Below are 25,589 nucleotides of genomic sequence, written 5' to 3' on the forward strand. Positions count from 1 at the left end.
CGAAGGCTAACAGGGTGCTTGGAATTTCGAAGTCTAGTACCGAAGCGATCCTGTGAGGATTTGACCAGATTCAATGCTTGTTGACGAGGAAGCGAAGGACTAGGCCGTGTCGGTCTTTAAAATGGCCCTTCTTTGACTTCAAAATGAGTCCCGCTTTGTCAATACATTCAAGAGCAATGTGGAGTTTTTCAATGTACTCTTGGAAGGTCTTGCCTAATTTTTTGACATCTTCTAGGTAGCACATGAGCATTTACCACTTAGTGTCCATAAGTCACTGGAACGTCGCAGGAACGCTGCTTTAATCCGAACGGCATAGCATTAAACTATAAGCTTCGTACAGACCATCTGGTGTTATGAAAGCACTCCCCTCAGGGTCGGATGGATGCAGAGGAATTGGCCACTAACTAGAATGGAGAAGAAATATGTTGCAGAATTCATGCAGTCTTCTTCATCATCAATGCGAAATAGCGTGTATACGGTCTACGTCTTTGTCACCACATTGAAACGATGGTAGTTTACGTATATTTGCCAATAATTATCTTCGTTTCGCACTAGGAGCACAGGTGTGGTGCACAGACTGGAAGATTCTCGGAATATCTCTTCTCTTCAGCATTTTATCCACCTTTTCTTAAATCTTCTTGCGCTCTGCCGGGGAGGCTGTAATGTTTTTGGCGAATAGGGGGCGCGTTTCCTGTGTAAATTTTATCCTGTAGTCTAGAGGCTGAGAAAGAGCTACGCGATGCGTGCAGGAAATGTCAAACACTTCGGAAAGAATCGTCAATGTGCCTTGCAGCATATGGCGGTCATAAGAAAGGAGGGATTTGTAGACCATATTCTGAAGCCCAGTACAATATTCCAACTTTTGTTTTGCGGCTAAGCTGCAATTAGGAACAGCTCCTACATTTCGGGTCACATAATGTACAAATCTCGCGAGTGCCAAACCAAAAGATGATCAGGCTCCTATGGCACGTTCACAGCCCAGAGTTTCAAGCGACCAACCACTGCGTGCACGTTGGCGCGTGGCACAATATTTTTCTTTTCGCTCATTCGAGACATCTGGCTCAAAAACCGTTGAGTGTTTGCACACGAAACACCCGGATGATTTCGCTGGCACAAATGCTGCCGTCATCGCAGGCCGCGACACATTTTTCTTCAGGGAGAGAAGTGTTCCATGACTCTGGGATGATTCTCCAGTAGTGCGGGAAGAATCTTCGGCTGCAAAGGCATTTCTCCAGAACCGAAGTCTAGCTAGCACCACACTCGTGCAAAAAGCCAACGCCCAAGATCACGTCATGCGTGACTTCTCAATACAACAAATTCTCTTCTATAGCACTCGTCACCACGCACAACTGAAGCTGAACACAAGCCAACAGGATGTAAAGTTTCACTCCAAATTCCACAAAACGTACTGTGTTTGTCAAATACAATGTTGACTTTCTGTCTAAGGTGGTTGTTAATTGAAAGGCTTACAAGTGACACAGCGGCACTAATGTCAACCAAAGTATCCGTTTTAACATTGTCCACACGCACTGACACTTTGTTTTAACTTCACAATATGCAGCGGTATTTATAAATTGATCGTCCGGCGACCGTACCTATATCGGTTGCACCACCTAGGTTTGCAGCGGTGGGGAAACAAAGCAACGTAGGGGTGATAGTAAATGGTCGTGTCGTTGCGGCGCGGGAGTGATGGTGTTACCGGACACCGCGGAGTCATTGCATGCACCGTGTTGGAGAGGAGAAGCCCGATAAAAGGTAGCGGGTGACTGCTCACACTGGCCGTCATGCCTGATGTGTAGTGGCCGCTCTACAGAAGGTCGAGAAATTTGACGACACGAGCAAAAGCTGGAGTTATGCTCGTTGTCCTCACGACCATAACATATCGGTGGCTATAGTACACTGGTAGCTGACTAGGATTCCTTGGAGGCCCAGAAGAGGCAACGGAAGCACTACATGGCGCACGACGATGCACTTCATACGGATGGGAAGGAAGCTGCTGTAAATAAGAGTGCGACGTGGATTGCTAGGCGCGCTGCGTGCTTCCTTACTTACTCCCACTGCTCCCCTTGAATATGGCTAAAGACGGCAACGCCCAGGAAACGTCACAAACAGTAAGAAACTGGCAGCATCATCACGAACTCAGGACATTCAATGGGAAATCTGACGAAGATATCGATTAGTGGCCAACACATTACGTACTGGTGAGCCAGTAAAATGAATGGACCTGCGCTGTAAACTAGCTAATGCATTCTTTATGGAGGCCACTGCACTAATTGGGTTCTGCAACCATGAAGACACGCTTACCTTCCTGGACCATTTCACGGAGGAAATAAACAAGTGCTTCGGCTATGGAGCTGGAAAGTAGAAACGCGCAGAGCAAACGTTGCTCCAGCGAGCCCAAGCAGATTTTCAGACTTTTACCACATACATTGAGAAACGTTTGAAGCTTTGCATAGTGGTGTACCCACGAATCTCCGAAGAAGATAAAGTTGGGCATTTGCTGAAAGGCATTGATGAAGTTGAAGATGCATTCCTAGTCAGCAAATATCATTTTAACTCGACCACTCTCATGATCAGGCAGAGCCGTATTTTTAAAACCCTCAAGCTTCGTCGTATCGTTCCTAAATTTTGATGACTAGCGTACGTCACATCAGCAGCAAATGTAGATGTTGGTACTCCAAAGCCAATGGCTGGCTTTATATGCCAGACCATCCTAGAAGAACTGCTTCGAAACTAGGTCTGTTTCTTCCGAAATAAAGACCAATATGAAGGTACGCGCTACAGCCAGAGCCCGTCACCCCATCCGCTTCTTGAACTCCCGCTAACACTGCATCCAACTTCGACAACTGCCGAAAGTATGACACTCTCTTGACAGCAACGCTTGGGAAAGTCATTGGCTGACTTTATATGCCAGACCGTCCAAGAAGAACTGCTTCGAAACTTAGGTCTGTTTCTTCCGACATAAAGACCAATATGAAGGTACGCGCTACAGCCAGAGCCCGTCACCCCATCCGCTTCTTGAACTCCCGCTAACACTGCATCGACAACTACCGAAAGTATGACACTACCTTGACAGCAGCGCTTGGGACGAGGGATTACCGGCACAGACGGAATTGTTCGCAAGCAATGCAGGCCAGCTGCGATACCTGCCCTCATCACGTTATTACGCAGTTTACCGTTTACCGGTGTACCCAGCCCTTATGTGCTACAGCTGTGGAATTACAGGACATATTTGTCGGTACTGACGTCGAGAGAACATGCGGCTGCAAGACCACCGCTTTGGCCCAACGCTTTTTGTCGGCTCGAAAGCGAAATTAACCGCCCAACGCCTTCATTTTCTTGGAATAGCATCAAGTACAACCCAGCACAGTTGCGCAACGCCTCGTCTGCTTCTGACCGCAGATGTCACAACTGCAACGACAGCGGCGCTCACCATCTCATGGGCACCGTTATGCACCTCCGGGAACCTAGGCGGGGATCTGCGTAGCTGAGGCTATGTAGGTGTCAATACCGCAGCCTGTGTTTATGTCGAAGGACAGACTTGAAGTATTCATTAATGACATTTGCAATGTGGCTTTGGTGGATACTGGGGCAAGTGTTGGGTATCAGCTTATATTCTACGAATCGCCCGGGACGCAAAGTGATGTTCAGCGGGAACCAAGCGGTTGTATTGATGCTGTTGGCGGCTAATGTTTTGTGCCATTTGGCATGTGGTGTGCGAACGTTGTTAATGGTGGTCAAGAGTTTTGATATGAACTCACCATGTTGTCTCATTCTACACATGAATAATTTTTGGCCTAGACATCTTGCAAACGTTTCCTGCAACTTGAGGCTGCTGCTCTGAACACATTTTAATAAACATGTAGTGTGGTAATCTTCGTCATCATAATCACCGGCATGAATCGCGCGCTGGCGCACTCGAGGACGAAGAAGTTGGTCGCTGTCTTGGTGCTTCGATAAGCCTGACGCTACGCTTGACGCTCTGCTGCGAGTTCATCCTCAGCGGCTAGATCCATCTGGGTTGACTTATTAAACACACCCCTACAATTGGTTCAAGTGCTGCTGGGTACGTTCCCATCCATGCTGGAACTAAGAAGCCACACATTGCCCTCTGCTTCCACCACGCCGGACGAGACCACCTCAGCATCGCCGCCTATCCCATCCACGGTCCTGTATTCTGGCGTTCCACAGCCACGTGATCCATGCCTCTTCAGTGGCATGACCGACCAAGACATCGACGATTGGTTGTCGGCGCATGAGCGTGTTAGCAGTTACAACAGATTGGACGAGACTCTCAAGGTAAGTAACGTAACCTTTTACCTGACGGACGTGGCAAACCTCTGGTTTCGCAACAATGAGGCAGACCTGTCATCTTGGTCTGCATTTAAGCAGAATTTTGCGGAGGTGTTCGGCCGTCCTGCAGTTTGCAAGCTCCGAGCAGAAGAACGCTTGCGTGAGCGCACTCAGCATGCCGACGAGTCATTCACAGTTATATAGAAAACATCGTGACCTGTGCAAACGCGTCGATCCACTAATGTTCGAAGCGGCCAAGATGGGAAACATCCTGAAATGTATCTCTGAGGCCGCGTGTCGATGCCCTGAGTGAAAGGTCCTAGCTGCCACCGTCAGTGACGTTTTTAAACTTTGCCAGAGCTACGATGACCTTCGCAGCAGCGCGCTTCTACCCGACGGTCCGGTGCTAGACCATCTCTACACTAGCACTGGGCGGTTCTACTACATCCGAGGACAGCCCTTTGATTCAACGGATCAAAGCCCTCTTTCGAGAAGACGCCCGTCAGCTATCCCTGATCCCTCAATTACAAGATACTGGCCGCCTTGTTCCTCAGATGGCTCCATCTTTGGCCCCTACCATACTGCGTGTCGTGCAAGACTGCATGACTCATGTCCTTACGCCTAGTCCCGTGCTCCCGGCCACTCCTGTATTGCCGCCTAACCCTGTGCAAGCGCAAGTAACGGCAACACTGATGTATGTCCAAGTTGTGGCCAGTCCTCCGAAGCCAACCGCTTCTTTTTCCTACCAGGCCGCCCCTTCCAACCATCATTCGCGTTTGCCTGGGTCTGCATTTCATCTCCCCGTTCCAAGGGTATGCCAACGCCCTACGTACCCTTGGTGTAACGCGCACAACCGGCTAATCTGCTACTCTTGCGGGCTGCCGGGCCATGTCGCCGACGCCATCCACCTTCTCGGTCTGACCTCTGGAACTACTTGTACGACACCGACCAGCCCTTGCCGAGAACTCACCCGGTTACGACTTTGTATCTCGGGACAATTAAACGTATACCACTCGCCGATCATCTTCCCCTCGTCGCCGTTCACCGTCCTCGCTTCTCCGACGTTCTACCGGAACTGTTGAGGGAAACTAACAGTCGCAGTTCCCGGGGCAAGAACTGCGCTTCGTTTGAACTCTTCAAGTACTCCGTCTTCTCCCGCTAACGTGATACAAGTGTTTGTCGACGGCGTCGTATACTCACTATTGTTGACACCGGCGCTGCCGTATCCGTCATCAGTAAACCTCTTTGGCGTCGCCGTCGCAAAGTGACCACCGCACTGTCCGACCTTTCGCTTCGCACCGCTTCATCCCAGCGCATTCATTCCTCTGTGGCATGCACGACCCGTGTTCTCATCGAAGACGCCTTATACACCACCGCGTTCATTGTACTGGCTCACTGCCCACACGACATCATCCTGGGCTACGATTTCCCTGCCACTCATCCTGCCGTTACTGACTGCGCCCGCGCGAAAGTTGCCTTTTTTCCTGTTTGTGACGCTGTCTTGTGTGACGTCCCTACCCGGTATGCAAAACTCCTTGTCGCCAATAACACCGACATTTCTTCGTTTGCTGCTGCCCTCGTTCCACTCTCCTGTGAAATTGTTACTTCTTAGACCGTCTTCTTCACACCTTCCGTCGCCGCTTTACGCCGTCCCTGCCTCCTGCTTCCATTTGCTGTTCTCAAGCTCGAAGATGGCCTTAGTGCAATGTAAGTCTCAAATCCCTTTGCATGCCCGTCCATCCTTCTACGCGGCGAGTGTCTCGGTCTTATTGAAGAACTTGATCCCGCGCTTTTCAATACTCGTCCTGCCACGCCGACTTGTTTAGATGTTAATGTTCCCAGCACTTGCAATATGGTGACTGCTTCGACACCACCCGATGTTCTTCAACAAGCTATTGACGCAGATCTTACACCCGCGCAATGCGATCAACTCGCTGCTCTTCTACAGAACTTCACTTCTGCCTTCGACCTTTCTCACACTGCTCTGGGCCGCACGTCTGTCGTTACGCACACAATCGACACTGATACAAACGAACCTTTACGACAGCATCCTTATCGCGTGTCGGCCTCTGAGAGCCCTACCATTGCTGATAACGTGGACGACATGTTTCGCCGGGGTGTCATACAGCCATCTAACAGTACACGGGCTTCTCCGGTTGTCTTGGCCACCACGAAAGATGGTTCCATTCGGTTTTGCGTCGATGACCGTAGACTAAACAAGATCACGCGCAAATACATCTATCCTCTGCCACGAATCGACGACACCTTGGACTGTTTACAGGGTGCCGAGTATTTTTCCACCGGAAGGTGCCGCTGGCTGACTATGACCTCTTGAAAACTGCCTTTATAACACCGCACGGTTTGTACGAGTTCAACGTTATGCGCTTTGATCTTTGCAATGCCTCGGCTACTTTCGGGCGCCTGATGGACACTGTTATTCGTGGACTCAAATGGCAGACCTGTCTTTGTTATCTGGACGACGTCGTAGTTTTTTCTACTGACTTTTCTTCTCACTTTCTTCGCCTAAAGCATGTCCTTACGTGTCTCGCAAACGCTGGGCTTCAAGTGAAGTAAAAGAAGTGCCACTTTGCCGCTCGAAAACTAACAATTATTGTCCACGCAGTTTTTAAGGACGGCATTCTTCCCGATCCCACCACACCTCGCGCAGTTGCAGTTTCCGAAGCCAAACCTCCCTGAACCAGCTCCGGAGCTTTATAGGCCTGTGCTCGTTTTCGACGTTTCATTTTGAACTTCGCCACTCTCATCGCTGCTCTGACCCAGCTCCTTGCCGGCAGCTCCGACCTTTCCACCTGGACTCCAGCCTGCGATAAAGCCTTCGACACTTGACACCGCCTTTTCGTTTCGCCTCCCATTCTGCGCCTACGGAGATTCACACTAACGCCAGAGGTAATGGGCTTGGTGCCGTCGTTACCCAACGTAAGCCTGCTTTCAGCGAGTATGTTGTGGCGTACGCCAGCCGAACTTTGACGAAAGCAGAGACAGAGTCTAACTATTCAGTAACAGAAAGGAATGTTTGGCCATTATTCGGGCCATCGAAAAATTTCGTCCCTATGTGTATGGCCGACCGTTTATGTCGTGCCTATCACCACGCTTTGTGCTGGCTAGCCTCTCTGAAAGACTCCTCTGGTCGCCTTGCTGGCTGAGCTCTCTGTCTCCAGGAGTGTGTCATTCAGGTCATTTATCGATCAGGTCTGAAGCATACGGGCGCGGACCCTCTTTGCTGCTTGCCATTGCCTAGTGATGCCTCGTCTGACCACCTCTGTGCTTACGGTTTGTCGACTCTTGCCGCTGTTGACATGGCCACCGAACAGCGGAATGACCCGTGGATCAGTGCACTTTCGGATTTTCTTTCATGTCCTACCCCCGGACATTCATCAAAGCACTCGTCCGGCAAGCCCACCATTTCTCCATTTGTGATCTTCTCTATCACTGCAATTATTTGCTTGAAGGACGGAAATGGCTTCTAGTCATCCCACGTCAATCCGCACCGAAATTTGCGCTGCGTTCTACGGTGACCCACATTGTGCCCACGGTGTCGTATTGAAAACCTACACGTGCGTTCGTCTGCGATTTTACTTTCGTGGAATGTACATCATTGTACGACATTTCGTGCGCGAACTCCTCAGAGTTCCCCTGTTTCGTTGCAGCCATTACCCTGATAAGATATGAAAGAGCACTTGCCTCATTGATAGGTGGGGTGTTCTGAGCCCCTCGAGCCTTTCACTTAGATCTCAGCTATCCATGGGGATGCAGTACTCGCAGCTCCTCGTAAAGTCCAGGTAATACTCCTTGGTTTCGACACCAAAATGTTGAAAAATGGGCCACGAGCACGCACCCAAAGATTGAGGTCTGGGACGGTGTCTAGAAAGACAAAAATTTAATGCGTTAGCTTTCTCAAGATGGCGACTCAACCATGTCCTTGCTCACGAGCTCGCGCTTTCTTTTTCTTCTTCTTTCTCCCGATAGCTCGGTATCTTCCTCCTCGTTGGCGCGGAAAGTAGAGCGGTGCTGAAGATTTAATATAGGCGATGGAAGTCGCTCCGGGAGCCGCTCAAGTAGCCGTCGAACTGTTTCGGCCGGTTTCAGCCTACGAGGTCTTGCAACAACACATGAGCGCGCACGCCAGGGACGCTTCATCGAGATGCGTACTTTTTCCAGCGTTTTCAGGGCACGGCACTGGGCGCGTAAGCGCCTTGCTTGTGCGCCTCTCGAGCGCCTTATGGACAGGGGCCTTAAGAGACAAGCGTTTACTTGTGTGTTTATGGGTCGCCCTCCCAACTTGCACCCCCATACGCTTCGCGGTGTTTTAAAAATATTCGCTTCGGTCATGAGTTTTCATACTTTCACGATCTGTTCTAGGATGTTCACGGTTAATCTGCACCGAATAAGGGCGTTCATAGGTGTCTCGTTCAAAATAAAAACTGCTTAGAAATATTTGCTTTCCGTGTATTCCTATAGGCGCTAACCCTATTTTTCCCCAGCAGTCGGCTGCGACGCCGCGAGCGCCCCCTTTGTTTGTAAACACGGTGTTGGTTTATAGGGGCTTCACTGGCACAGACCAGGCTGTGCAAATGCAGTGTTCGGTGCCGATGGGACCAAGCCAGTGGACGCGATGCACACGCATGAATAGCTATTGCGCAAACACAAGAAAATTAATAAGTTTAGTGCTTTATGTTTCTTTGTAATCGCTTCCTGGGGATTACACATTGATGCTAACAACGTATCACTTGCTGAACAAAGTTTGGAAAGCTAATAGCACCTTTAAGAGAGCGATAAAAGGCAATGCTAGCTCACATTTACTTATTCATAGCAGGCATGATCATCCCTTGTAAAGTGAGTTTTTTTTTTCTTTTTCAAAACACAAGATGCCCCTGAAAACCTTGAACTTATGTTCATTTCAAAACAAAGCTGCGATGACCTTCATTTAGGTTATTACGAAGGAAATTCATTCACCAGTGGGGTAATAGCCAAGGTTTCGACCTCTTCACCCGTGAGGTGGAAAACGTTTCACACTATATTTGCAGTGGTTCGGTAAAATCAATGCCACAATGTGAACCACGAGAAATACTTTGCGACAGTGACTTTCTAATTTAATGGACAGCTTGCACTTTTTGAACGAACCGTTATCCTGTTCACCTCTCATCTCACCCTACATATCTCACAAGGAGACCAGCATACTAAAACGGAAACCTTCTGAATCAAATATTTTTACTTTTCCGTACAAAGACATCCACTGAAAGAGAGCGCGTAACAGGCGCCCCTTCCCTTCTACTCGTCACTCTGACTGAAGGTTATGTACGCGCGCGAGCTTCTGATGCTAGCGCCGGTGTCTGGCCAGCAGTGCCTGCCGCGTTCTTCCCAAGTCATAGCCCAAGTAGCCACGGCGGCTCATGGCCAGGCCTTGGCCGGTGCTGGCGTCGCGCGACAAAACTTGAGCTTGGGTTCCCTATGGCTTTCGAGAGCCTCGCTTCCTCCATTGAGGCGTCCGCCTGGGTGCACGTGAGCGTCACTTCGAACTTTTGATACCGTTTTTCTATATCTTTGGCAGTTCCCTGCCACTGGACACTAGGCTGTTCCTCTCTGCCTTTGGGGCCGCGGTCCGGGCGAGGCCAGCCGTGTCCGTTGCCTGTTTACCACCAAGCCCGTGCTCTAGTTCTGGAACGGCTGCCATTGCTGCACGGGCGAAGGCGCGAAGTTCGAAGGCTGAAATCATGGTGCGCCGCTTGCTTCAAGCAGCACCGATGCAATGGGGATTATCATCCAGGGCAGGAGGGAGGGCTCGTTTGAATTCTCTCATCTTCTCAAGCCAGGGCTGAACCGGCGTGCTGGAGTCCGGACAATCCGAGACGGCGGCGGGAAAGTTCAGAGTGTTCTGGTATCTCCTCGCCCTCTCGTTCGTGAGTTATTTGTTCGAGCTTCAATGCGAGCTGCTCTAAGGAACTTTGTATGACACCGCAGCCAAGGGGCGCGCCGTGTAATCATCGCCTTCATCTCTTTCGCTCCTTGAACGCAAACGGCGTAACCCGTACGTACGTGGAGTGCCGGTGTTGTAGTAAGGCCAGAAGGTGGGCGATCGGTAGGCCTAAATGTATTCAGCACAAGCTTCGCGTACAGGAACGTCGCCGCCTTGTGTAATGACACGCGCCGGATAACTTCACATGAGTCATCTCGTGTACTTGCGGGCGACATTCGGCGCCTTCACCTACCATGCACACTGTAACATTGCGAGGAGGATTACCTTCCCTTATATCTGCTCGCGCGCGAACTCCCGCGTCTGGTGGTCTTACACCAACAGCTCAGACTCGAACCGAGTAAATAAGAACCGCGTTTGTACCCTGCATGTGTACTCTCATGCATGCAGCCTCAGCAAATTTGCTGGCTCCGCGCATTATAGCGATGCTTGTAGAGACTGCTCTCGGGTTTTTCCGCGTCTGCGCTAACCTGAACAAACGTCAGTGCAGCTTCCACAGCACCATCCCTGTTAAAAACATTGCTTCAGCTCTTCCACGTGACTGGTTTTGCTGATTGAGACCGCTTTCGTGTCTTTAAGTTGGTGTTTAAGGCTCGAATGTTTCTGTGCAATCACAAAGGGCCCTACCCATCAGGGCGCTAGGCCGGCCGCGAATTCCGCGAATGATGTCGCTGAGAACACGAGTTTGCTTCAGAACCGTATCTCCGACCTTGAACTAACATTCTGTGTGGGATTGGTCATGGCTTACCTTCATGGGCCTCCTCACAGCTTCGGCTTGCCTCCCTAATGGCTCTGGCCAAACGCTCTAGCAATCTCCGTGCGTAGTCGTCATTTTTCACGACCTTGCGAATATCGTACGACCACTGGATCACAATCGGGTCGGTTGCCGTGTGAAGCTCCTGTCAAAATGAGTAATGCCGGCATGAAGTCGGTCAAGAAATTTACACTCTTGCGTAGAGAGAGGGATATGGCAGCCAAATGTTCATTCCAGTAACGGTACGACCGCGAATATGTGCTCAGGAGCGGCTTGATATTTGATTTCGGCGCTCACTCCCATTTGACTGGGGATTGTATCATGTGGTTTTCACCTGCTGTACACCCATTGCTGCTCACGTATCACGAAAATCTTGCACGTGAAATACGTGGTATTGTTGGTTATCAGTCGTTCGGGAAAGCCACAACGACAAAACAGCACAAACAACTTTTTCAGGACCTCCCGGGCAGTCGCATGGGTATATCGCACTTTGCAGCGGCACAAGGGGCACGTAACAAGTACTTATTGCCCTTCTTTTTACTGCGCTGCAGCGGACCAACGAGTCACAAACTAGTATTTCCAAGGGTTTCGTGCTTATCGTGGGCTGGAGTAAGCCGCCAAACGAGAGCACGATAAGGTGGCCCCATCTAGCCAGTGTGGGCAGGTTGGGCTGGGGCACAATAATAATACTCATGAGGGCCAGCTTTAGAGATCAAGCGAGTAAGCTTAAATTAGGATTCCCCTGCCTTTATTTCATTTGGGCATCATAGGCAAGGGCCAACTGAGTACAAATTACCGCATTTGCCCCTCTAGGGCTCCTTTCGGGGAATGTTAGGGATGATGCAAAGCAAATTTGGGCTTTGTGTACAAAAAAGCCTGGGCTAACCTGTGCTTCACACTCAAAAGCCTAATAGGTCCCGCATGGGTAGCAGCGGGGCAAAAAAAGAAACGGACATGGCCTTACGTTGCCTAAGTTTGAACCTTTATGGGTACTCGAAGGAAGGTAAGATGGAACTGTGGGTTTAATGCCGAAAGCGCCTGAGTTGCCTCAATGGGACTCACCACAAAACCCTCGATAGATTTCTCAGGGCCTGTGGCGGGGCTTGAAAGTTCTCACACCCGCATCTGCCAACATCGGCCTTTTGCGGGGGGCTTTAGGGCAGATGGGATGCAAAATGTGGCCCCAAAGCAAATAGAAGATGGGCTAGCCAAAATAGGGCAGCCCACTCCAAACCCGAGTAGGTCCCGTATGGATCGCGGACAGGCTGACAAACGGGCATGCCCCCACGCTGCCCACACGTGCCTTTTTCGGAGCACTTGCGGGAAAGTGCAATATATATTCATAATATTTGTGGTAAAAATAAGGTGAGCGCCATTCGGGTTGCCCGCGGAAGACCATAGTGGGTCCTAACTCGGCCGTAGGCAGGCTTAACACTCCGAAGCTCCTCCATTCTATCATTAATGGGGCCGTTTTAGTTTTGCCATTCCTATTATACGCGCTGCTGACTGCCTCTTCTCAAGATTTTATATAATTGTTGTAAGTATGTTCTCGCCTTTTATGAGGACTATCGTTTTGTTATTCGGCGAACAATGGTAATTATGCATTATGGGCAAAAATATGCAGCAGTACCTTTTCCTTTTTACTAGTATGTACTGAGCCGCATCCGAATCTTCCCTGGGCCATGCCTACTTGACAATAAATATCGAAATAAATTTCCAGACCAGCATTTATGAGGCAACGTGGGCCAGCCCACATTTTAGAGTTTTTGCATGATCTTCTCTTGTTTTGCTTTGTATATAATACATGGTAAAAAATATTGCTTCATGTTTCGCTCTATATTGTTAAGCGAAATCGGGTAACCCCGAAAATTTCAAACTCAGCCCATGAGACAAAAACATGGGCAGCTAAAATGGGGCTGGTCTTTGCTGCTCCAGCTAAACGAAGCCCGCGCCAGTACGAATCGTGTATTGAAAGGATTACCCAGAAGAATGTTTAAACTTTGATCAGTGGGGTGCACCCGCCACTAAAGAAGCAGAGCCCATAAGGGATTTTAGTGCGCTGCCCAAAATCGACGCATTTTTCGTGTAATCACGACGTTGAAGCTCTCGTTGGAGGCGTCTTTGTCAGGCACGTATTTTAGCAAAGCTCCTTCACGATCCAACAGGAGGGTTTCTAACTCACTTTTAAAAATCAGGGATGTCAAATTTCCGCAAATTTTGAAGGTGGGAAAAACAAATATTGAAAATACTAAAAAGTATGAAATATTTGTATTAATCAAGAAGGGTAGCTGCATTAATAAAGCAAATAATCTTTTTTTCGAGCAGAGAGCTGCTCGTGCGAATGTCACGCCGGTTTTAGATGGCATAAAATTACAAATTACACTTTGGTTCGTTGTAGAAGATTGCTGCCATGTGTGTATTGCCGCCTCCACTATTGCGTGTCAGCAGAAGTGATCAAACTGAATCAAAAACTTCGTTAAAACTTCAAATTTGGCTAGTTGGTAATTTCTTGTTGGAATAATTTTGTAAGGATGAGAGAAGGAGAAATTCGTAGTAGGGCGGGTAGGAAAGGTTCTGTGTTTCTTTCCGTGCCTCCTATTACTTAGCGCGTTATTTTTTTTCCGTCTTATATATGTATTTCACTTGTGGCTTGTTTTTTTCTGCAAAATCTTATACGGAATTCAATCTGTATTATATAAATATATCTGAATTATTCTCTGCAATCAATCATGTGATGGTAAGGTCTGACCATATTTCCGTGCTTTCTCCTTCCTGGTACTAGTGCAGTCTTTCTACATTTACATCTCAATGTGCTTTTTATATTCCTGTCAGTTATTATGTAATATTAACCTTTTCTTTATCACGCACTCTTTGAGGTTTATTTCATTTTTTTTTATTACACACGCAACCATACCTACATGCAACAATTCTGTATGTTCATCGTGCGTTTTTATATATGCTTACATTTACTCGTGTTTTTATTTTTCTCGTGCAAATGTTAGCATGCAGTTTAAAGATTGCCACATTTATCGCCAAACGAGCCATGTGTAAATAAGTATTCGACATTTCTGCATATTAAGCTGTACTCTAGTCCTTTAATATCAGCGGCTCCTTTTTCCCTTTATAAATCCGCGTTTAGCGTTAGTACCGTAAGCCATCTGGCAAAAAAATAAATTGTTTTGGATGGGTTCTCAGTTTGTTATAGTGAATACACTATACGCACGTTAACTGCCAGTTCTATTTTTAATTTGGTCGTTGACATACTAAGGCGGTGTAGTACTGGCGATGTATTTGTGCTCGCTTCTTAGATTGTTCTAATCTGTTGATGTTGAGTTTAAGACATTTCTTCTTCCAGTTCAATCTGTATGCATTCAAATTTTATCATGTTGTTTTTAATGGGTTGGGACACAAAGTTTTGGGCATTTTTAAGCATATATGGGGGTTTCTCTGTATGTGAGGTCCCCCACAGCCAAAATCTGGGCACAACAAACCATTTACATATATCTTAATTGAGCTCCAAAAAACGCTTTATATGCTATTTCGCCCGACCGAGACGCATCGTTAGCACCATTTAGTTGATGACGTATGAAGCTTATAAGCGTATCAGTGAATACTGGGACGGCACATCACAGTAACGGGACGTACTATCAACAGTGCAACGAGACATGGCAACTGCCAGCTACTTCATTGGTGGTCGATTGGCTGATAGGCAGGCGCCTCCGCTGGTGAATTGGCATCGGCACCCAAACGGAACCTTCTCACCAATGAGACTACAACCTGACTAGATTTTCTTTGTACTTTATTGGAAATACAAATAAGTAAATCAAGACTACATTTCATAGGCTCGCATTCCGACATTCAGAGAAGGAGGGAAAAACAAAAAAATGCAGCATTTCGGCATTTGAAATTGTTGTAATAGACTAAGACTTGGTCATGATCGTTCTGAAGTAAGCCAAATTTTTTGAACAAAAATGAAATCAATTAATCAATTATATCTTTCTGTAACTCTTTCAGGGCTCTTTCCTACATAGAAGCAGCCATCTATCAATTAGCACACAATTCCATGTTTCTTTAGCGGAATAATACCTTATAATGTTTTTCGGTTTTTCATGCCTCGGGAAAAAAGGAGAAAAAAAGTTTTTTGCAAAATTTTTCGCTTTTTTTTCCGATCCCTTTCATCTCTAGTAGCAATACTAACACACTAGAGTTATCGCCAATCACAGAACCAGGGACTTCATAGCGCAATTTGGTTTCAGCTGTCGGGGCATCCTCTTCACAAAGGTATTTGATTAACTCAGACAGTGCTGGTCTTCATGCTGAGTCCTGAGAACCTCTTTTCTGCTTAATGCAATTTGGAGGAGCACCTCTGCTCTCAAAACCAGCATGTGCTTCCGGCGTTCCGCCGATGGGGCACTTTCCGCGGCGCGCTCCCTCCGCAGAGGGGGAGTCAGCTGCCCTTCCGTTTCTTCCTCGGATTCGCCTTCTGGGTGGGTGGTATCAGTGACCGGTGCCCATAACAGCGCTTACGCGACCGCACTGGCAGCCCCTCTGCGGTAGCGCCCTTCGAACTGGAAGCGTTCCAGTGCCAGGACCTCCCGCGCAAACCGTTCGGTTGGCTCGCGCCGGCGTTTCAGCCAGTTTAAGGTCCTGGGGTCGGTATCGACCGTGAACCTTGTTCTCTCTACGTACATTTCGAACCGTCGCAGTGCGTAGATAATAGTAAAGAATTCATTTTCCGTCGCTGCGTAATTACTTTCAGTCGGCGAGAGTGCATGGCTCGCAAACGACACAGGTCTCAGCTGATCCCCATCCATCTGGAAGAGTACGGCACCCACTCCGATATCAAAGGCATCGGTATGGATAACGAATGGCTTGTTGAGGTCAGGCAGCTTCAGAGGTGCTGTCCCAGCGATGGCGTGCGAGAGCCGGCGAAAGCTCCTTTCCAGCTCCTCTCCCGATTCCCAACGGCAATATTGTTAGCAATCATCTCAAGGGGGCTTGAAGTAGCACACAGGAATGAACTGGCCGTAGTATCCGACCATACCGAGATATCAGCGAACAGCATTTATATTTGTTTCACAGCATTTATCCTAGGTTTATCTAGATCAGGAGACACCTGTCCCCGTTCAAATCGATATCCAAGTAAGCTCAACTCAGCCTGGCATATCTGCGTTCTTGCGGGATTTAGTGTGAGGCCAGCTAACCTGAGCTTTCCCAGGGCGTCCTTGAGGTGCGCGAGGTTTTCCTCAAACGTTTTGTAATAGACGATCACATTGAGCAGGTAGGCGAGAACGCTATGTCATCTGGCGCCACCAAGTACACGGTCCATCAACCTCTGGAATATGCTGAGAGCTCTGGACAAATCAAACGGCATTCTCGTGAATTGGAAAAGGCCTCTGTGAGATGACAACGTCGTTTTGTACTCTTCGTATGGGTGCATGGTACCCCTTGCTTGCGTCAAGTATCGAGAACTTCGCGCCGCCGAGGCTTATGACGATGTCATCTACTATTGGGAAGTAGTATACATATTTTCCTTGACCTCATTCAGACACCGACAGTCGAGGTACTTTTGAAACCACCAGGGACTTCCAGAATGGCGCACAAAAATCAGCACTGAGCAATTCCTTGAGCGCCTCATCAGTTTCTTGACTGTTAGCAGCAGTGACGGGCAGACCGAGGAGCAAAGGGTAGACAGTCTATTGTAGAGGTTCTCCGTCGGTCTTCCTCGGTCTCGCGCGATCGTGCGAGATGCAGAGTTCATAAAAGGGGTAACCTCAGACCGTTGAGCTATGGACGCGTCAGCAGCTCCGCTCGTCTGATCCGCACTATTGCGCACTCACAAACACACTTACTCACTAATTGCCACCACCACACCCAGCACGCGCCGTCGCCTCTATAGACCTGAGAGGGGAATGGAAGCTTCCCACGTTATCTTGAGCTGAAAGTCCTCGTGCTTCTCCGCCGATTCTGCTGCGCGAGCAAAAAGAAGAAGGACCCTGGCGGCGTGGTCGAGAGGGCCGGTGTTGTTATACGGCTTCCCACACTCTACCTGAGGGCTTGAAGAGAATGCAGTGTCCCTACAAGGGAGTGCGTTAGAGGGCAAGCTATATCATTTTACTCATTATAGCTTATTTGTGTTTAGAGTGTACCTGACTAGTCACACACCTCTCAATTACGATTGGTCACAGTTAGGACTGCGGTATTTCCCAAAACAGACATCAACGTCGCAGCGAGTTAGCGACCGCTAACACCAAATTTTGTTTAGAGCCGGGCATAATATGCTGTCGCTTTCATTATGATTTGTGGATATACTGTTATACGGAAATGCATGTTTCAAACTGTGTAGTTCTTAGATATGACGGCTATATACACGCGTAACAAGGTAACGGTCTTGTTTCAAAGACAATATGGCTTTTTCGTTGTCTGCACATAAAAAGAACAATCCCGATCACGACTACGCATGGTCGCACTAGCAAGCTGTTTGGACTGAGTCTGTGTGCCATGACGCGAGTACAACACGTGGAAGAGTTTGGAGAAGCTGGAACATGTGTTACACCTTATATAGACCTTTTTAGTTTCAATGCCTGGGCGCAGCCATCTTAGTTTGATGGCGGCGCCCGTATGAGCCAAACTGGGATAGTCTGCCGTGGCTTCTCTTGACGCCATCTTGGTCTGTGCTGTACGTGTTGATGCTGCGGTGCCGCAGTGTAAAATTGCTGTTTCGCGGTGCTCGTGAAAGCCATCAGGCACCTAGGGGCTATTTGTGCTTTGTTTGAGCGCGCCAGCAAATCGTATAACATCCGTTTTCATGTTGGCAGCTGTTGAAACGGCACTATCGGCAGGGTTGAATGCGCAGGATTGCGCTCCACTTCCGCAGTGAGAGTATATCTGTTGGATCTTTCATGATACATGTATTTTCAATTATATTTTACAATCGCCCCCCCCCCCCCCCAATAGTAACTGTACGCACAAAAACACAGAGAATGAACCGTACGGGCAGCTACTGCAGTTATTACGAAAGATGCTTTTCACTTATCGCTGCATTGATTTAACGTGAAATGCTACCACTTTCGGTATACGATCGAGCTGTCCTGCTTCAACAGTGTATACTTTCAAGTTAAACCACGGATCAAGACCAGCACGTAAAAGAAGTAGTGTCTAAGATACCATCTGTCGACGTTTTTATGCAGCCTTGGTGTTCGTCCCGCGGCGCAACATCGTATACCCACGTCCCGTACGTCGTAGCAGCATCGTTTGCACGACGTATTGTTGAGAAAAACGTCGAAAAACGTGCGCTCTAAGCTGCATCATGAACGAAGACTACAAATTCGCAGCACATACAGCAGCGCTTAGGAAAGTGGCGCCGCCCGCTGGCGCGGCGGATTACTGCACTCTCGTCGAGCGCTATTGCCTAGTCATTGCTAGGCCTAAATTGTTTCGCATCGAAGGCACATCCGACGGCGTTTTGTAATTGCTCAGTGCTAGAGTAAATGGTCTCTCATGGAACTGCATTACTGCCGATCCCATTGTATCAGTAAAGGAAAGATGTAAATTTCGCTGACGCATTAGCAGCGGAGCCAGCGTGCAGACGAGAGCCGCGCGCCGCATCAGCGGCACTGTGTTGCGTAACGTATTTTTGTTGCAATTATGAATAACACGGTATGGGTCAGAAATCCGCAAGAAATATTTTTTTTTTTTTGCTGTCGGCTTATTGTTTAAGTGAAGAACAGATTTTAGCACGCTCTTCTTTCGTAGGCGGGCCTAGCAAAAAAACTGTATTAGTCACAATAACCTCATACAGATTTATCATACTGAACTCGTACTAAACTCATATAAACCTCATACAATCTCATATAGTTTTCATAAGTTGAATGATATTTGTACGAGATGATATGATATGTGTAAGAGTTTAGTACGAGTTTAGTATGAGAAATCTGTATGAGGTTATTGTGACTCATACGGTTTTTTCACTAGAGGGGGGGCAGATCCACCATATATCGTTGACGCGGAGGGCTTGCAGGAGGCACGGCCTGCTCGGCGCGCGTGGTTACTACGGCGAAGGAAGCGAAATGGGCATCATATTCGTGAGCTCGTCTATCTGGCTTACATAAAACGTTCATAAGCGAATTGAATCAGGATAGACTGGAAAGCGGTGAAGCAGAAATATATCACAGCCGAACTCGGACTGTCTGTGCATGCTTCCCGCATACGCTCTCGGCAATCATCTTGCGATTTCTTTGATTGTTTGTGCAATCCACGATCACGCATTGCTGTCCTGATGACCTTACCACTAAAAAGGGGCGCTAATAAAAGTATTTAAGCTTCTCAAAACTGCATAAAGAAAGTAACAAAATTCCCATAAAGAAAGGTGTTAGGCAAGGAGACACGATCTCTCCAGTACTATTCACACCTTGCTTAGAGGAAGTTTTCAGAGACTTGGAATAGGAGCAGTTAGGGATAAGGGTAGATGGAGAATACCTTAGTAATCTGCGATTTGCTGATGACATTGCCTTGCTAAGCAACTCGGGGGATGAACTGCAAATAATGATTGATGACCTAGAGAGAAAAAGTAGAAAGGTAGGCTTGAAAATCAATATGCAGAAGACTAAGGTAATGTTCAACAGCCTCGGGAAGGAACAGCAGTTTACATTAGGTAGCGAAATACTGGAAGTAGTAGGCGAATATGTCTACTTAGGACAGGTAGTAACCGCAGATCCGGACCATGAAAAGGAAATAACAAGAAGAATAAGATTGGGATGGAGCGCATTTGGCAAGCATTCGCAGATTATGACTAGCAGCTTACCGGTATCGCTAAAGAGGAAAGTATATAACAGTTTCATCTTACCTGTACTCACCTATGGGGCTGAAACGTAAAGGCTAACCAAGAGGGTTCTACGTAAGCTGAGGACAACCCAGAGGGCTATGGAACGAAAAATGGTAGGGGTAACAATAAGAGACAGGAAGCGTGCAGAGTGGGTCAGAGAAATAACTCAAGTTACTGACATTCTAGTGGAAATGAAGAAGAAATGGGCATTGGCAGGATATGTAGTGCGAAGAGAGGATAACAGATGGTCGCTTAGGGTAACAAACTGGATTCCAAGGGAAGGAAAGCGTAGCAGAGGGAGGCAGAAAGTTAGGTGGGCGGATGAGGTTAAGAAGTTCGCAGAGGTCAAGTGGATGCAGCTAGCACAAAACAGGGCTAATTGGAGAAATAAGGGAGAGGCCTTCGCCCTGCAGTGGGCATAGTCAGGCTGATGATGATGATGATGATGATGATGATGATGATGAAGAAGTTTCTCAAACGACAATATACCGAGGTGTAAGGCTGCTATGCTATGCATGAAGCGTGCGAATGCACAGCCCGCTCGGTACTGGCAACAATGGGCCGGCGCAAGGAATCTGATTAGGGAGTATTTTCCTCCTCTCCTGCTTGCTCTCGGTAAAACGGTCTATATGCAACACTGAAATGAGCATTGAACCTTGCAAAGCTAATGGTGGTCCACGGACGTGCGGCTTTGGGGCTTGAATAAAGGCAATATCATATATGTGGAATGTACTCTTTAGCTAATATAATAGACTACGACGGCATTCTAATAAGTACAGGTAGACGGAGGAGGCACAAAATAAGCATTTGAGGTGGAGCATCTAGCAATGCTCACGCATGTCAGCAGGGTTGTGAAGAGGATGCGCGCACGGAAAGAACTATCGCTTCCTTCTCATGCTATGAAATCCTGAGCTTATGCCTAATAACCCTCAAGATCACTTTTTATCGGCTTTTATCCCACATCCCAAGTTACTGCAGTGATTTTAACTCAAAATAAGCCGATTGCGTGCGACATACATAATTATGGCAGAAAATATATAGTCTTGATTTTTCGGTTTTATACTTACAATTTCTTGTTCCATATATTCCATATTGGCAGTAGTAAGTCCATTTGGTTGAGGTATAGTAGTAGTCCTTATGCATCTTACTGCCGGTATTGCATCTTTGGTAAAGGCGACGAGAAAAAACAGCCTCTTTTTTCTTAAGAACTGCCATAAAAACAAAATTTAGAATGGCATTGTTTTTTTCCAACCACAACTTTAAACAATGTGCAGAAATCACATGTCATTATCAAAAAACACTATAAATATGTACCCTTGAGCTTTAAAAATATTCTGTCTCCTTCACATGTATTCACCGAATTTAAGTGGATGAAGAACTGCCAAGATTTTTGAAAAGCTTATATGGGTTTCAACCAAAGCATTCAGTTTGACCAGCTTTGAAGAAAAGGTGAAGCCTAAATATGTATATTTTAAAACCTATAAAAACTGAGTACTGCCATAAAAAAAAATTCGAATGGCATTGTTTTTTTCCAACTACAATGTTTAACGATGTGCAGATATCACATAGCATTATCAAAAAACACTATAAATATGTGCCTTTGAGCTTTAAAGATATACTGTCTCCTTCACACACATGTATTGACCGAATTTAAGTGGATGAAAAACTGCCAAGATTTTTGAAAAGCGTATATGGGTTTCAACCAGAGTATTCAGTTTGACCAGCTTTGAAAAAAATGCGAAACCAAAATCTGCATTTTTTAAAACCTATAGAAATTGACCAGAAGCACTGCTGTTAATTGAGGTCCGATTGTACACCGAAGATGGTGACGATTTTTATTTGGAAAGAAACCTTAGTTAGTTTATAGAGGCGCTGAAGGAACCTAATAACGTGTGATTACAACTTGTGTAAGATTCTAAATAAATAAAAACAATGTACAGCGAATTGGAGAAAAGTCATTTCTTGTCATGCATTTGGCATAGTTTTGCGCGAAATGCGGAAGCAAGTACCGGGTTTTCAGCATGCTAATTAACGCAGTGATGGGGTCCCCTTTATTTGTTCTTCTTTGTGGCTACCGCCTATATGGTAGATAAAAATGCTGCTTTCGCAGAAGCACAAAAGCCCGCGTTTCTAATTCACACTATCACATCATCGGAAGAACGCTTCTTTGGTGTTTTATTGATTATCCGGTATGTACAACTTCACATTTGCTTTGCCTAACTTACTTCATTTTTTCCACTTTTTTTTGTTTTGTTGTTTTGGTTTTCGAACATGTTGAACCTACGGATTATTTTCAGTTTTGATTGGTGCGTATTATTTCATGTAGCTCCCTCCCTCACAGCCCTCCCTCTCCTCGTGTCTCTGTGGACTGTGTGTAAGCAAGATTCCGGGACGGACTAATACTGCATCTTTCCTTTCCTATAAACATTATATAGAATGCCGGTGAACTCTGATGCTTTGAAAGGAACGACAAGGGACGTTCAACTGAGATAAGTGGAACGCCATTAGGCGTTTCTTTGAACTTATCAAAAATTATCAGGGTTTTATAATTGGTTTAGAGGAAAGCACACACGCAGTATCTGTCACTCGTGGAATCCCGCTGGCACGTCTCGTTGGTAACACAGCGACACTCAGAATCACGCATTTCACCAGTGCAGAATCTGCGATGATCTCGCAACATTTTTGAATAACAGGTTAATAATTCTGCCTGTTTGGTCATTTGATTGCTACTGCCATCAAAGTGGGTTGTAAAAAGGCCTTTAAATGCTGCACTAACCAAATATGTCTTATTAAACTAAATATGCAATGTGAATTGTCGTCCAATGTTTGTTTTATTCGCGTAATTTCTACCTTCATGTTTAAAGTAACGCTTTCATTTGACATCTTTTTATATCGCATATATACGTAAGTAATGGGAAGCTGCGAATAATGAAATGAGATAAATGAATGTTTAATTGTGCTTTCCGTCTGCCTGAATTGCAGTTTGCGTGCAAATGCTTCTGACGATGTCACAGTAGACATGGCGAGCGAAATAAAGTAGGAAGACTTTTCAAAATGAGATAAGGAAGTGTGAATATAGCTGGGCCACAGTACTCACTCTTCAGTACATGGAGCATGCAATTGTTAGCCTACTCGGCATTGACTGAATGTACTACGACTAAATACTCCCTGAAGTAAATGCCTTTCAGCAAAAGTGTTTAGTATGAATTCCGAGCACGGTTGGTTAGACACGAGGTGATTATATTATGTACGTGTTCGTTCGCTTTAGGTAATTTCATTCTAAATATAAACAACTAAGTTCCTTTTTGCCTTGTGGTTACAAAACACTACGCACTACATATCACGATACACGAAATGTTCCACATGAAACGAGATTCATAGTTTAGAAGCTGAATTTACCTCTTCTGCAGTCTCGGTTTCTTCTGCAGCAAAGAAGCAAGATGCACTGAAGATAATAAGAACCAAGTGCCACTTTATCGCTTTCCAAGCGGACATATTTCCCAGTGTCTCCTTGCTGACCTACAAGTGACCAAGTTATGGATAGAATACTAGATGTGCAAATAGCGGATGATTATTTTTAGGCTTCACTGAATATCTCTTGACGCTGCAAAGTGGTGCGAACAACAAATAATTAATACCGTGGTCCTTATTTTACTTTGTATCTAGGAGTAATTACAAGTACAAATTAGAAGCAGGAACAAACGCTACTTAATACCCAAGCATCTTCAAAATCCGAAAAATCTAAATTTTTCGTATTTGGGGCATTGTCAGATAAAAAGAAAATAACTAAACATCTGGTGACGACTACGCTGCTAACGTTTTATTCCTGTGAGATTTTCCAACTAAATGTCAAACTTCCAATAATTATATCCTTAAATGAGGTAGAGCAAGCGTAAAGTTTCTGGAAAACAAATGCGAATTTTACATATAGACAAATGAATAACAAAGTGTAAAGCCGCTTACAGTAACAGAAAAACAATTGCCTCTTTAAATAACAAAATGAATTCAGTGAGGGAATGCTGTAGAATACCATTTTATATATATTTTAGGTGAGCGCTTATTACTCTCAAGTAAGTGTGGTATATTACAAGTTCAGTTTCTTCTTTGCCGTTATCAGTTTGTGCGCTTTAGAAGGCAGGTTCATAGTTCGTACCTAGGATAGCGCAGGGCAGGAGACGTTGAGGCTTTTTGTTTTTTAGTTCATTCAGTAATTCAAAATTTCAAGCATGTATCTCTTTATGCAGTATAGTATTAACGGTTAACTTACAGAATTCATAATGAACAGTGACCTGCGCAAGCACAAATCGTGTTGAACGATACATTTTCAGATGCATACACACTTTTAGAACCATTATTCACGGTTTCCGGAAACGCAGAAGCGAATACTTCGGGAGTGCTGATCAGCGCATAAATTATCATCGTAAAAAGAAAGGAAGCTAAGACATAGCATTATTGTTCCTCCCTGCGCCCAAAACATGGAGGTTCTATTTTGATATAAAACAAATCTAGTTTTTTTTTTCAGCATGTTACAAGCTGCCTCGCCTATACAACGGAAGTTGCGGGACCTTCTACCTCAGATATAGAACGAAACTCACGGGACCTCGCTGCTCCTCTGAGCAGGATTCGACAAGCCAATGGGGCAGCGACCACGCGTCCTGGACGTCGGCACTGCGTAGACAGCCGAGAGCATAAAAACGCATGCTGCAGCACTCCCGTTCCAGTGCGCTCTGGGAAGAGTCAGTCTTCCTGGCCTCTCTCGCGGGCGTTCCGGGAAAGCGTATTGCGTTTCTTCGGGTCCGCGATCTACGCATCGTTCTCTTCACCTGTATGCCCGCCGCTACCGAGCAACCCAGCCTTCGACGCCTCAACTAATAAGAAAGGCGCAAAAATTGCATCTCTCCAAAGACTATTGTTTATTCGAACATTATTTTCGCTTTTGTTAACCTTTACCTGACTTAGTAATATTTTACGCGGTGTTTTCTATGTGAAGTTTGCCCGTACTTATTATATCTAGAATACGTCGTTTATAGCCTTCTGTTTATAGCAGCGTATTTTTTTTTCATTGTTTTTTCCTCTTGTCGTTTAACTAGTATTTTATCTATATCTTTCGTGGCATTTTATTTTTTAATTGTACTCTATTATTACGCAGTGTAATTCGGACTTCTATCTATAAATATTTCAATTGTTTGTAAATGAAAGTGACCTATTTGAACTGATTCCTCAATCACACACCGACTGACGTACTTCACGGGTTGACCGGCCTAACTTTTAAATGTGTTCTCAAATATGTTCTCAATTTAATCTGTTAAATGTGTTCTCAGGGACGATGGGTAACCGTAAACGCCTCTTTTGACCGTAAAGCGGGGGTTTGTGACATAATGGGCGTCCGCGAACAGGACTGGTCAACCAAGTGTCGGTGATAGAGAGAGTAGTAGCGCAAATGTTTTATTTAGTGTTGTGTCCTAGCACTGCATAACAAGCACCACCGAACATGGCCGATGCAGAGTTAGAGTGACTTCTTGAGTATGGCCGAACTTTTGGCTTTGAGGATCAAGAGCGGCTCAAATGGGTAGATCAGGAGTGAGCTCGTCGCAGGCAAGAACGCAATGAAGAACGTGCGCGGCGACAAGAGGAGCAGAACCAGAGTCGAAGAAGGCCCCACTCCGGATGGCGGAGATGAAGAAAGAAAAGGAACTAGAGTCACAGGAAGCCCAACTATGGATAGC

At 46.3% G+C, this 25,589-nt stretch overlaps 1 protein-coding gene across 6 annotated transcripts in view; it reads right to left on the minus strand.

The window, feature by feature from the left end:
• LOC146188447 (uncharacterized) overlaps window positions 1-25,589 on the minus strand; it is a 148,464-nt gene that overhangs the window by 104,112 nt on the left and 18,763 nt on the right. For 2 of the 6 annotated variants that reach the window (XM_084603775.1, XM_084603777.1), the window contains exons 2-4: window positions 23,263-23,467; window positions 20,931-21,071; window positions 11,034-11,184 (exon numbers count right to left, since the gene is read on the minus strand). In XM_084603775.1, coding sequence (XP_084459901.1) covers window positions 11,034-11,184; window positions 20,931-21,071; window positions 23,263-23,358 — 388 coding nt within the window. In that variant the 5' untranslated portion in view covers window positions 23,359-23,467. Of the gene's footprint in view, window positions 1-11,033; window positions 11,185-20,930; window positions 21,072-23,262; window positions 23,468-25,589 lie in introns of those variants that run through there. The other 4 variants (XM_084603779.1, XM_084603776.1, XR_014707535.1 and 1 more) reach the window with 4 other exon arrangements.

This window comes from Amblyomma maculatum, chromosome 5 (assembly GCF_055883805.1).
Source record: "Amblyomma maculatum isolate TAMU_Amacu chromosome 5, ASM5588380v1, whole genome shotgun sequence".
NCBI classification, from domain to species: Eukaryota; Metazoa; Arthropoda; class Arachnida; order Ixodida; family Ixodidae; genus Amblyomma; species Amblyomma maculatum.